Here is a 14,559-nt window from a genome sequence, read left to right on the forward strand (position 1 = left end):
GGAACTTCCGAAAACGCACTTTTCTGAAGGATTAAAAAAACTTGAAAAGCGATTGACCAAGTGTATAGAGCTCCAAGGAGATTATGTTGAAAAAAAAAAAATAAACCCAAAAAAAATTGTTTTTATACTTAATTCTAAGGACTTATTGAACTATCCTCGTAACAGGAGCTGCGCGGGGTGCACGGGGTCTGCAGTTGTCACTTCTTAGGTGAGCACGCAGGCGTAAACAAACAAAAGCGGAGCTGGTTATAATGAGTTATTTTCCACCCACCGTCAGACCCAAAAACTGCGCTATATAAGAGTTTCACTGTATATTCAAATAACAAAAACAGCATTTTATTTATGGGAGATCACCCTGCGATAGATAATGAACCTATCATTAATTTAAAATACTTGTAAAATCATTAATTGAATTAAATTAATTGTTAGAACACTGTACGTGTTAATAAATACAAATTCGGAATAATTAATTTAGGTATTCTGGAATGACCCAAATGCTGATTTTTAGCAATAAAACTTTCTTAATCTTTAATAATAAAATCGCCCTTCAACATTTTTGACAATAAAGCAGAAATAAATACTTCTCCCTTAGAATATTCCACTCAAATTTGTAAGTAATTTTTAGGATAAAAAATGTGTCTGCATTCCTCAGCGATATAAAGATTATTTAAATTTTTAGAGCCAGTCTTAAAAGCCAAATGGAAGGGCCTCCGAGATACATTTCGAGCCGAGTTAAAGAAGGAACTAGTCTACCAAAAAAGTAATTACCATCGGAATCGGCCAGTATGGATTCACTTTAAAAATCTGCAGTTCCTCAAGGAACAAATGGTACCTCGACCACCGATTTGGGAACGAAACTGCAATCGTAATTCAGATAACAACCGTATCACCGAAATCGAAGGGAACCAAAATGGAGACTCTAAAAGTAAAGCTGCAAATGGAGATGAAAATTCAAGTCTAGATAATCTAAATGGAGATTCTCAAATGAGCATTGATACTGTCCACCACCAGCTTGAAGTCAAACAAGAACCAGAGGAGAATTACCAAAATCTCGAATTCCACAACGTATCAGAGAACCTGGGAGATAATGAGATGATGCTTCAAAATCTATCCCCTGAACAGGTTTTAATGGGCGATGGAGATTCAGTTAATGGTCTTAATATTGATCCCCTTGAGGGTAATCGCTGCGACGATAATTATTTCTTTTTGATGAGTCTTTTACCTCACATACGGACTTTGCCTGCCGAAAGAAGAATGCTTCTCAGGATGCAAATGCAGGAGTTGGTGTACAAGGAAGTTTATAAGAAGAGCAACTCAGAAAATGTTTCATCTCCATGAATATTTGAAATTAAAAAATATCGAGACTCTTAAAGAGCTTTGATTTAACTGAAAGATAAATTACTTTATAGCTATAAATAGAATATCGATTTGATGAATGAAAACATATAATTATACTGTGATGGTGACGTTCGAGTGTTTTACAGAGACACAGAAAAGGGAGACATGGGTTTTTTTTTCCTTTTTACGCTTTTTATTTTCTAGTATTTCAAATTTCGTGCCATAATTCTAAACCTAAGAGTGAATTTTCGTCTAATTTATTGATTTATTGTGCTTTTGTTAATGTCAGTTGTGAATGAGTACAAACTATTGTTATTTTAAGTTTAATTTTTTGGATTGACTTTTTGTGTTCGAAGGATTATATTCTGAGGATATTACTATCAGTTTTCGGAATCTGCTGTAATTTTAGGAGGAAAATATAGAAACGAGTATGGGCTAAGAAATATATTTATTTTTTATTCTTAAGCGTTGGAAGCAACGAGTCGGGATATTTATGTGCAGATAGAAGAAAATAAAGAATATTTCTTAAACTTTAATTATTTTTATTACCGAAACTTAAAAATGATTATAACCTCGATTATTAATGTGACATACGTCAAATCAAAATATCAACCAAAAAATTTTAATTCTAAATAAAAAATAATTAAAATCGTCCAAAAGGACGATTTTTAATGCAACACTTTAATCCTGAACCAAAACAGATTAGTTTTCAATCAAATAGTTGCAGTTTTAACAACAAAGTTAATTTTTTCCCAAAATAGAGGAATTGTCTACAAAATAGCTTCTACCAAGATGATTAATTTTGTAACATACCATTCGAGTTTTCAACGGCATAGTTACAGTTTCATTCAAAAAGATATATTACCAACTAAAGGGATAAATCTTTATCAACAAAAAAAATTATTTCTAACAAAGAAGTTCAACTATCGAGAAGTTTACTTTTTAACCAAAAAGGTAAATTCTCATAGAAAAATTGAATAGTTGATATTGCATCTAAGAAAGATTTTATTTTAACTCAAAAACAGCTGAATTCATCCAAAAAGAGTAAGAATACGAATTTGTTTAAAAGTAGTTGAATTCTCAACCAGAACAGAATAATTTTATACAAAAGATTTATATTTTTATCTAAATAAAATTAATTTTCTTTCCAAAGCGATATATTTTCAAACAATTTTTAAACTTTTGAAAAATCGTGAAATTAAAAAATGGCCTTAAAATCTTCCAGATTTTCTTCAACATTTTTAGAAATCTTTATATTTTTCCAGGAATTTTAAGAAAAGTTGTTTATTCTCTTGAAACTTTACAGAATTCTTTTAATAACTTCGATTTTTTTATTGAAACTCTAAAAAAATTACATTCTTTAAAATTTGTTAAAGTCTACAAAATTAAAATTATTATTTTTTTAAGTTTCTAAATATCTCAAAATTACTTGAATTGTTTTGACAATTTTTTAATCGTGCAAAACTGACAATTTTTGTATTTAAAATCTTCTGTATTCTTTTTATAACTATGAGGAAATTATTGAAAATCTTTTTCAATTTTCTCTTAAAACTAATTTTTCCGAAAAAACTCATTTCAAATTTTTCCAGGAATCTTAAAAAACGTTTTGTTTTAGAAATCTTGAAAAATCTATATTTTATTTTAAATAATTTTAAATCTCCTCAAGATTTAAATAATTTTCGAATCTTTTTAAAACAATATTTATATTGAACATAAAATATTACATTTTTTGCTCAGAATTCATCTTATTGGTTAGCAATTAAACTAGCTTGATTAATAGTTGAACCGATTTCTTAAAAATTAACTTTTTTATTTGAAGATTTATTATTTAAGTTCATTATTCTTCTTTTTGTTAATTTATTACATTCCAGTAGAAAATTAATTTGTTTTTGGTTAAGGATTCAACAATTTTGTTAAAAAATTGTGTTTTTCTGAATTCAACTGTTTTTTACTTTAAATTAAAATGGCTTTTGATTTAAATATCAACTATTACACTTTTCGCTGATAATTGATCTTATTTTGATTGAAAATTCAACTATTTGGTTAAAAGTTGAACTACTTTCTTAAAACTTCATTTTTTTTTGTTTTCAAGATTCATTATTTTAGTTTGAAATCTTCAAAAATCCTTTTGAACTTTCTCAAGAATCTTAGGAAAATTATATTCATATATCTTTGAAAACAGATAAGCTTAAAAAAATAAATGGTTGTTTGAATTTTTTATTTTGCATTTGAAACGATTTCTTTATTTAGCGAGTAATTAATTATTCAATTATTGGAGACAAATTACGAAAAAATATGTTTAATCTGTTAGTATGACACTATAATTATCCCAAAGATATTCAAAATTATAGCCTAATTTTTTGTTCGAAATGTTCAAAAAACTACATTTTTATTTAAATTTTGTGAAATCTTTTCTAGTTTTAAATTGTTTTTTAATCTTCTAAAAACTTCTGAATATATTTGAAACTTACTCGAATTCAAAATTTTAGGAAGTCATAGGAAATGTTTTGAAATATTTTTCAATTTTATCTTAAAATTCGTTTTTCAAAACAAAAACCGTTTTTAAATTTGGTTTCTAAATCTTCAACAATCAACATTTTGTTTTACATTTTCTTAATTTTTCAAATTCTTAATTATTTTTGAAAAAGACGAATTCTTAACCAAATACTTGATTGACTCTTCAACAACAACAGCATATTTCAACTAGTTACATTTTTAATAAAAAAGGGTTACATTTTTATCAATTTTCAACAAACAAGTTAATTTGAAACGAAACAGTTGATTTTTCAAACAAATAGATGAATTTTCTATCAAAAATGACAAATTTCAAACGAAATAATTACATTTAATAAATAATGAATTTTCAACGAAAAATTTAATAGCCCATATTGCTTCTAAAAAGTATTTTTATTTTAAATCAAGAAGGTTTATACTCATTCAAAAAAGATTTTTCAACAAAATAGTTACATTTGACAAAAAAACAAAAATTCTCAGCGCAAAATGTAAAACTCGATATTTCAATTAAAACAGATTTTAATCTTAAATCAAAAAGAGTTTAATTCATTCGAAAAGTCGATTATTCAACAAAACAGCTGATTTTTTAACCAAGCAGTTTAATTTTCATGCACAGAATTATTTTTAGCCAAGTAATTGGATTCTCTGACAAAGAGATAAATTTTCAACCAAGAACATTAATTTTCTACCAAAAAATAAGAATTTTAAACAAAATACATATATTTTTAACCAAATAAATTAATTTTCTGCCAAAAAGACGAATTTTTAAACGAAATAGTTACATTTTATAAAAAAAATAAATTCGTAACGAAAAGTGTAAAAATCGATATTTCAATTTACAAATATTTTAATTTTAAATAAAAAAGAGTTGAATTCATCCAAAAAGACGATTTTTTATCCAAACAGTTTAATTTACAACAACAGCGTTATTTTAAGCCAAGTACTTGAATTCTCTACCAAAAAGATGAATTTTCAACCAAGAACATTAATCTTTTACCAAAAAGACGAATTTTTAGCAAAACACGTGAATTTTCGATTGAAAAAGATCAATTTTCAACCAAACATAGAATAGTTAAATTTTAAATTGAAATATTCATTTTCAAACACAGAAAAAAACGAGCTTTCAACAATATAGTTAAATTTTTAACAAAAATACAGTGAAGTTTTAGCAAATTACAGTATCATTTAATTAGAAAAGATGAATTATTGAAAAATATAGTTGAATCTTCAATTAAAAAATTATTTTTCAATCAGTTGAACTTTTAACCAAGAAATATGAAATGTCTATCCATTGAGACGAATATTGAACAAAACAGTTTGTTTTTATTCAACACGTAAATAGAAAATTCCAACCAAACATTAATCTTAAACCAAATAGTTGAATTTTTAACCATATAAATGAATTTTCTACAACAACAAAGAAACGAATTTTCAGCAAAATAGTCGATTTTTTAACCAGCAGTTTTATTTTCAATCGGAAAATATGAAGTTTAAAAAAATAAGTTTAAACCGAGTAATTTATATTTCTATCAAAAGATGAATTATCAACTAAGAACATTAATTTTTTACCTAAAAGACGAATTTTTAACAAAATACATGAATTTTATACTAAAAAAAATCCTTTTTCAACTAAACATAGAACAGTTACATTTTTCGTTAAAACATTAATTCCTAAATAAAAGAAAACGAATTTGCAACATAACAGTTGTATTTTCAACAAAAAAGTGAATTTTTAACAAATTACAGTTGCATTTAACCATACAAGATGAATTTGTAACAAAATAGTTTTTTTTTTTTAACACAAAAATAGGAATTTCCAACAAAAAAGTTTATTTTAAACCAAGTAATTTAATTTTCTACCAAAAAATAAGTTTTCAATCAAACATAGAATATTTAAGTTTTCAGTTTAAACATTAATTTTCAAAAAAAAATTTCAAGAAAATAGTGAAATTTTGAAAAAGTCCATTTTTAATCAATTACTTAATTGCCACCGATACAGTTGCATTTGCAACACAAAAAGGTGAAACCGCCTCGAATAGTTCTTAAAATATGGAATTCTTGAGAATTTTGGAATTTTGAGAAATACTTTGAAAGTGTCCGAAATTTAATTTAAAAAATAATTTTCCTGAATATAAAATAATTAATAATTTACGGAAACTCTCTCAAAATTCTTAAAAATCTGAGAATTTGCCTCGAAATCCAAAACCTATTTTTTTCTTAATTTTGAAATATTTTTAACTGTGTAATTATTTTTTAAAAACTTCTAACTATCTTGTAAAATTGTTTGAATTTTTTCTAAAATAAAAAAATTGCATATATTTATAAACCTTCTATGTATTTTTATAGACGCAATTGGGATTTTTCTTAAAATTTAAGACAAATTTCCATATGTTTAATTGGACAAATTGCCTTGCAATCCTCCCTATTATTTTTTGGCAATTTTGGAAATTTTTTGTTAATCTTTTGAAATATTCCCTTAAAAGTAATTTTTTCAAATAAAAAGCCATTGCACGTTTTCTCAGAAATCTTAAGAAAATGTTTTTACTTTCTTGAAACCTTTAAAAACTCACATTATCTGATGGTCGTAGCTACATGCGCTAAATCTCGGTATGAATAGTCGAATTTTTTCGTTACGAATAAAAAGACCTGCAAAGGGACTAATTGTACAGAAATTTCAGCACAAATAGGCGGATTTCTTCAATACACACCGAATAGACCAAAACTCACCAAAAGCACAAAAGCATATAACTTTTAAGTGATTCCTGACTCTAATTTGCATATTCCCGGTTTTTATTTTATTTCCCAGCTATTTTCCGGTTTTTCCGGTTAGCAGACATCCTGATAAAGTAAATTTAATATCATAAATACTTTAAAATTTCACATAGACGGGATTCTCAACTAAAGCTAAAAGTAAACAACCATTCTCCTCTTCTCAGCATCTCACAGGTCTAATGAAAAATTGTAAAAAATGTCATAAAACACGACACAAAGCAACGAGAAGTTGAGAAACACTGGTGCTTTCTCGTACCTGTATGATAAATGATTGCCGTCGCCGTCCAGTGCAACACTCACGCATACACCACTTTACCATCTCTTGTACCACGCATGCGCACCTGTCGCGATTCCTGTCGCGCGATGCCCGTACATTGCTGCTGGTACACCTTTTCCTTTTAGTTCTCACTTCCATGCTTCATTTCATTTAGTTGTACTGCTTCTGCTTCACTCTTGGCATTAATTCCGTCGTCGTGTTTGGCATCGTTTGGAATTTAGATTCCAACGAAGCCCATCGCAAGAGTGCAGCCTATTTTAAATTCTAATCCCCATTTCCGTAACCGTTAGACGTTAGTCCTTGATCGCGCCTCAGGTAGTCAGGTGTCTCAGAGATTCCAAAAGTACATCGTTCGGTATTATCCTAAACCTAAACCAGAAGTCGAAACCAGTTTTAGTTGGATCCAGTGGGATATAAGAAACGGCTCGCAAAGTGTGGATTGTGGAATTCCAATACAGTGTTTTGGTTTATTACTTGCAAATGAATTAAACAGGTGAGTTGATACTCCATTTCCTTGGCGCGCGTGTTGATTTTTTTGGTACCTGCTTTACTGAATACATATGCCTGCGAGAGGAACAAGGATGTTTCATCATGTATTATTGTTTGATATTTTCATGAGAATGAATTTTGTTGTTTGATGATTCCTGAAAGAACACGTTTGTGATAAGTGAGTTCCGTATTACGAGTTTTAAAAATCAGCCACAGTTGTAAATTAAAGGTCAAAAATCAGTCACAGTTGTAAATTAAAGGTAAAAAATCTGTTAAATAAAGACCAGTTTTCGCTGGCGGTGAAACTCGAATGCTTTTTGAGGACATAGGTGCGTCAGCAGGTATTATTGTGTCTCTTTCTGTTGGGTACGTATACCTTCTGATGTGCAATTGCATTTAAAAAAATTGGAACAATTTACAGGCTCCTTGCGCCACGAGTGTAAAATATACTTTTTTGTCCTTCTTTCTCTGTGTAAAACCCTCGCTCACGAGGGTAAGGTTGCAAGAGAAAAACCAGTTGCAGAAAAATACAATAGTTATTTTAGTGAGTAAAACCCACAAGGATAATGAAACCTTTAGAAAAACCTACGATGTATATGTATGAGATAAACAGTAGAATGATGAATTGTAAAAGATAAAAGTATTGTGCAATGATTAAATGGTTGATTGCTGGCAAATATTTAATTCAAAGGTACAGTCAGTACCCGAGTTAGTTGTTCTCTTGTTAGTTAGTTGTTAGTTAGTCTCTTTTGGTTGAGTATCTAGCCTTTTTTTTTTTTTTTTTTTTTTTTTTTGAAAAATCGCATGTTTTTAATTCATCTGCGATTGATTTCAAATTTAAATCTTTTTCGTTCAAAATAATCTCAACTGCTACATTTTTTGTTAAGAATTCACCTGTTAAAAACTTGAATTATTTGGTTGAAAAGTAACTTTCTTGATGAAAATTCATCCTTTCGGTTTTTAAAATTCAACGCCTTTGTTCAAAAGTATTCTTTTTTGTTTCAAAATTTGTTTCTTCTAGAAACAAAATACAACTGTTTGGTTGAGAAAAGTGCCTGAACAATCTTTCTTGTGTGGAAATTCAACTCTTCTGTTGAAAATTCACCTTTGTGGTTTAAAATCTATCTAGTAAGATTTGAGGCATTTCAAATTGAATAATACAGAGGGTGTTTTGTTCGAAATTTAAAAAATGGTAGGTCCTGACTTTCATTTTTAATGGCGTTCACTCGTTCAGAATCTGATGCCACAAGAATATTCTAATATTCTTAATTTGAATTTTATCCTAAATATATATTGTTGCATACTTGCCGAAATATATTGTGTATTGTTATTTACTTTAACTAATGTTTTTTGTTCAAATTACATTTTTATGTATGATCTTAGTTATTTTTAAATTATAAAATTAAGGAAGTGAAAAAAGTAACTTTTCACTGACTTATTATAATCGCGAATCGACTGCAAAATTGTGAATGTAGTTGATACGCGTCTCGTATTCTAATTTTGTGCGATAAGTTCTGTTGAGAGACTTCGAATAAATGAAAACAATTATTAATGGGATCAGGATTGTAAACTTCAAAATTTGATTGAAGCCATACGTATGAAATTATATTGAGAAAGTCAATTAATTATAGCGTGCGTAATGCGTCTACTACTCTGGAACTAGATTTCATCTGCTACTTTCTATTGATAAATCTTTGAAGAAAAAAATGGTAATTTATGTAGAATAATATGTATAAATAGAATCAATTCGACCACACTGAAAATGTTTTTTTTCAATAATTATACATATGCAAATACAATTATTCTAATTAACAAATTGATAAGCCCAAAAGACGGAACATTAAAACTTTAAAATCTTATTATAACAATGACGAAAGAACGTTGCAAATGAAAACGACAAACGCAATCTTTATATATCTTTGTTAAACACGTAAATCAACTCTCAAATATTTTGCTATACAATGGATGCCTGAATCCAAAGATGAATACAAAAATAAAAAGTTAAATACTCTTTTGTTAAAAACTCATTTTCTTGTTTGAAGATTTATAATTTATTTAATTGAAAATGTAACCATTGGATTAAAGTTGAATTATTCGTTGGAAATTAATGGTTAAACTGAAAGTGTACTATTTTGTTTAAAGTTCGTTACTGTTTTGTTTAAAAAATATGTTTTAACTGAAGACTTGACCAATCTAGTTGAATATTCCATAATTTTAGTTGAAAATTAATCGTCTTCGTTGCAAATTCTTTTTTCCTTTTTGGTTGAAATGTCAAAAACTACATTCTTTGTTCAGAATTTGCCTTTTTGGTTAAAAATTCAACTGAAAGTTAAACTGAAGTTTAATTGCAACTTCAGCTCTGATTGAAATCTCAACTACTTAGTTGAACATGTCACTCTTTCGTTAAAACTTTATTTTATTGGTTGGAGATTCATTATTTTAGTTGGATATCCAACTATTTTTTGGGTTGAAAGTTCACTATTTTGATAGAAAATTTAAGTTTTAAAAAAAATTTGTGTTGCTTAAAATAAATCTTTTTGACGGAAAATTTAACAAATTAATTGAATATTGCGTCAATTAAATTGAAAATCCACCTCTGGTTGAAAACTCGTTTTTTTGTTTATTAAAATATGACCTTTATGTGGAATAATATGTAGAAAAACGTAGCGATGAATCCATACGAAACAGAAAATTAAAACTTTTAAATCGTATTATAACAATGACGAAAGAACGTTGAAAATGTAAATGACAAACGCAAACTTGAATTATATTTGTTGAACACGTAAGTCAAAATTGATGCTGCTGTTGTCAGAGCCACAAAAAACAATCGGAATATGCTTTAATGTTGCTTTATCTTTATGGACATACAGTAAATTTCTGAATCCAAAGATAAATATACAAATAAGAAGTTAAATACGGTTGAATAAAACTGAAACAAGCTGGTTACTCCAACTGATAATTTTTGTTGTTATCAAATGTAACAGTACTAAAAAATCTGAAAATAATGTTAGGGACAATAAATTCTACTGAGTACATCAGGTAATTTCGAAAGCCAGAAAGGTGTAACTTTTACAAAGAAATTTTACCGTTAGCGAATGAAATCTTAAAACATGCTAATGCGGGAAGGTATTTTATCTGTTTTGTTTAGAAAAATGTTGTGCCTGGTTGTGCTTTTTCTAATGATTGCATTTACTTTCAAGTATACTATAACTATAGCATAGTTTGAATGGATGAAAGGAAGAGTTGTAAATTATGAGAAATGTCACAAAAGTACGTCTAATTTGAGTCAAACAATAGAATGGAACTCCCAGGAGCCATAGGAAATTTGTCCTTGCGTTTGTTTCGCAGGACTACTTACTTCCTTTGTTCAGGCAGATTAAAAAAGTATTGCTGGCATTAAACAATTTTAACATTTGAAAATATTAGTCGGGAGTACACAGTATACACTAATTCCCAAACTATCGCTTGTGATCCAAGTTTTGTTTGTGACCACTGAATTTATCGTACATTTTACAGGGTGGAAAAATATTGATGTTTAAAAAATTGACCAAGTTAATATAAGCATACATATGATAATTATTTTTCATCTTATTTAAAGTGAAAATTTGTTTTCTTCAATACGAAAGCCACTAACTTCCTGGTGAAAGACCACACCTCAAAGCATTTTAACCGAAAGATTATGTTTACATGTGCATCGATGATCTCGGTTTGATTACACTGTTTGGAAATTCTCCATATGAGTGGGCATTTTCGTTATAGGCTTCGAAGGCCATATATTATGAGAAGGCGAGCTTTGAGCATATAGTGAAAGAATGTATTACAAGTATTCGTCATTGGAATCAGATACGGTTTAATGACTTTGATCAGGGTCGAAGTGGGATGGAAAATCTAGGGTTGCTACAGGTCAGGGAAAGTCAGGGATTTTAACATTGGTTAATGTCATGGAATTCAGAATTGGCCAGGGAAATGCAGGAAGGCCTGGCAGTGCCAGGGAATTCTGTCAACTGAAGTTGAAGCTAATTTTATTATTTTGTACAAAATTTCACATTTTCGTTATAAAGTAATTCTTTGTGGATGAAAATTCAAATGTTTTATTGAAAATTTGTCTTTTTGGTTTGAAAATTCATTTATTTTGCTAGAAATTTCATCTTGTTTGATTAAAAATCACAATCGTTTGGTTGGAATTTAATTTCCTTTATCTACGATTCAACTATTTGGTTGAAAATTCGTCTTTTTTTGTTCATGATTCATTTTTTTAAATTAATTTTTTTAACTCAAAATTAATTATTTCATGTTTGATTGAAAATTTTCATTCTTCAGTTAAAAATGTAACTATTTGTTGAAAATTCCTGTATTTCATTGAATATTCCTATTTTGTGGTAGAATATTATTTTTCTTGGTGACTAATTAATTTTTTGTTTGTTTGGAAAATAATTTTTTTGCTTGAAAATTTATCTATTAGGTTATAAAAACAATCAAAAATTCGAATATGTGTTTGAAAATTCACGTCTTATGTTACAAATTAATCTTTGATCGTAAAAGGTTAATCTTCTGGGTCGAAAATTAATTTCTTTGGTTGTAAATTAGTTGTTTTTTTTTAAATTGAAAAATACTTTTTTAACTGAAAATTTGACTTCCTTTTTTTGTCGCAAAATTATATTTTTTGGCAGACATTTAATCTGTGTAGTTGAAAATTAATTTTTTTGCTGAAAATTTAACTAGGGGCTTTTCAAAAAATACGTAACGCTTTTTCGTGACAGATTTTATCCCCTCAACAGACACGCGCGCGCGTAACGCTTTAACGTAAGTATGTGTAAGTTTAAAACTTGGGTGTTTTGCTCAAGGTCACCCCCCCAACCCCCAAAAGATTTACGTATTTTTTAACTGGCCCTTAATCTAAGTTGAAAATTTGTCTTTTTAAGAGAAACCTCAATTATTTTGGTAGATAATTCATATGTTTGGATTGCAAATTTAACTATTTTGCAGGAAGCTTGTCTTTTTGATTTGAAAATTCAATTTATTGGATAAGATTTTTTTCCTGTATTGACTGATAAATCTTTCTTGGTAAAATTCTATCCCTTTTTGCATCGAGCCTGCGTAAGGCTTCCGTCGCTTACATAAAGGCCTTCATTTTACATGTATTTGGACTACAATAAGCAATAAGCTGTGAACTTGACTGGCATTCGTCCCGCTTACGATATTTTTGTACCGGGTGATGCGGAAATAGTTGACTTTCAAAAATCAATTCTTACTGAATTTGTATAAGAACGATTTGAAAAAATGGTACTGCTAATGGGCTTCAGTCATTAAAAATATTCAAAATTATGAATGAAAGTTAAGCAAAATTACTTCAGTCCTGGTATATTAAACTTTGTCGATTTAAAAGTTAGGAATTTCTTAAGCTTTGAGTTTGAATTTTTAAGTTTAGACAATTTTGGATTAAGAAACTAAAAAAATTTAGTCCGTATTCCGGAGAGTTATACTTTGAATGCTTTAATTTGTACAATTAAGTTCAGAATACTTAAAATAAAAAACAATTTCATCTCCAAAAGCTTAATTTTTTAGTTTAAATAATCGGATAAACCTTTTTGCCGCAAACAAGAAAACCTCGGATTTTTTCTTGAGAGTTTAGTCAGTTCAGTGGCTTATTGACCAAAGAACTCCGCATAAAATATAGGAAAAAGGCTTTTTGGTGATATTGTCTGAATACGACCTTTGATAAGCATCACCTGCAGCATCAGAAAGTTGTACTTGACCAAACTTTGACCGAAAGGCTATTTTCATAAATTTTGCACATGTTCCTTTTAATGTATATACATTAAAGTAAATGGCGAGAAAATTAACTATTCGAATATTTCCAGCTCCAACGCTTTAAGCCGAAGGTGGGAATGAGAATGGACTATTTTTGATACTTAACTGATTCTTGTGTGTATGTTTAATTTTTGATTGCTAGAATAAGTGAGCGCGTATTTTGCATTTGATGACAATAAAGGTATCTCATGTACTTATGGCACTCCCAAACTTTCATAATGAATCATGGGCTAATGCTTTAATCGAGAATAGTATATTAAAATGTTTGAGATTTATCACAACTGACTAGTTGAATCCTATACACATATTTTTTCAGTTTGCTAAAAGAAAATACTTACGTGAAGGGTGGCATTACAAAACTGGATAACCAGAATTTTTCCCGAAATGGGCTTATTGCAAAACTATTCTTTAAAAATCAAATCTGAGGGTAGTATTTGTTATCAGGATTTTTGCTCGTCGTGAGAAAAGCGACAATTTGATTCTATGACTGGGATTTTTATCTCGTGCTAAAATGACTCGGTTTTTTCAATCACGAAAGATCGTAATTCAAATGAAAAGAAGCTTTTGAAAGATTTGAGTATTCTTTGAATCTGTAATTGTAAATTTAATAAAACATATTTAAACGTAATGTACTAGAGCCAACTTGTTAATTTTATTAATTCAGGGCAAAATTTTTTTACCGGAAATGGACGTTAGAAGCTGGATAAATTCTGAATATAAAGATAACCCAGGGTAAGTTTCTTTTTCATTTTTTACATTCTAATTCATGAGAGTGTAATGTAATCGTCCAAATGTTCTATTTTTGGATTTTAACGGATCTTTAAGCTTCGGCACTCACAGAATCCTAAAATCATACAATTTTATCGGTTTCTGTCTATATGTCTGTATGTATGGTTACCTGAATGTTGTAGCCACGCTGCCTTTTGAAGGATTTGTCCAATCAAGTCAGCCTGTGATACACTTCTTGAGGTTCCCAAAATGAAGGTTAAGTTTGTTAATCAGACATTCGCAACCAAAATTAAAAATTTAGAGCTTGAGCTCTTTCAAAATTAAATAAAATTTTTTTATGAGTTTTAGAAATTGTCCAATTTTCTGGTACGCGTAAAAAAGACTCGTAAATTATCCTGATGACATTTTTAAATTCGATTCAACTTTAAAAAATTATGTGCTTTTTAACATTTTGAAAATTTTTAAGAAAAGAAAAAAAAGGTTTGTTTAAATAGGTTAAGAAATATCAATCCAAATTTATACTAGATAGCGAGTGTAAGAGTGAATGGGAAACTGAGTGAATGTTTCGATATTATTCAAGGAGTTAGACAAGGATGCGTTATGTCTTCATGGTTATTTATATTATTTAT

The 14,559-nt window shown here is 28.7% G+C and overlaps 3 protein-coding genes across 6 annotated transcripts in view; 2 read left to right on the forward strand and 1 right to left on the reverse strand.

Annotated features, from left to right (window-relative positions):
• LOC117177225 (transcription factor Adf-1-like) overlaps positions 1-1,863 on the forward strand; it is a 9,881-nt gene extending 8,018 nt beyond the window's left edge. Inside the window, exon 2 of the mRNA XM_033367779.1 lies at positions 680-1,863. Coding sequence (XP_033223670.1) covers positions 680-1,338 — 659 coding nt within the window. The 3' untranslated portion in view covers positions 1,339-1,863. The remainder of the gene's footprint in view (positions 1-679) is intronic.
• The window catches only part of LOC117177226 (EKC/KEOPS complex subunit TP53RK), a 24,893-nt gene extending 17,991 nt beyond the window's left edge, over positions 1-6,902 (reverse strand). Inside the window, exon 1 of one of the 3 annotated variants that reach the window (XM_033367787.1) lies at positions 6,881-6,902. Coding sequence is in view for 1 of the 3 variants with exons in the window: in XM_033367781.1 (XP_033223672.1) it covers positions 6,580-6,631 (52 nt within the window). In the remaining 2 variants the exon portion in view is untranslated. Of the gene's footprint in view, positions 1-6,422; positions 6,488-6,579; positions 6,664-6,880 lie in introns of those variants that run through there. The other 2 variants (XM_033367781.1, XM_033367786.1) reach the window with 2 other exon arrangements.
• Positions 6,903-6,977: 75 nt separating this feature from the next.
• Positions 6,978-14,559, forward strand: part of LOC117177223 (rab11 family-interacting protein 4A) — a 36,628-nt gene continuing 29,046 nt past the window's right edge. Inside the window, exon 1 of one of the 2 annotated variants that reach the window (XM_033367778.1) lies at positions 6,978-7,394. The gene's annotated coding sequence lies outside the window, so the exon portion shown is untranslated. The remainder of the gene's footprint in view (positions 7,395-14,559) is intronic. The other variant, XM_033367777.1, reaches the window with a different exon arrangement.

The sequence above is a fragment of the Belonocnema kinseyi genome, chromosome 7 (genome assembly GCF_010883055.1).
Source record: "Belonocnema kinseyi isolate 2016_QV_RU_SX_M_011 chromosome 7, B_treatae_v1, whole genome shotgun sequence".
NCBI classification, from domain to species: Eukaryota; Metazoa; Arthropoda; class Insecta; order Hymenoptera; family Cynipidae; genus Belonocnema; species Belonocnema kinseyi.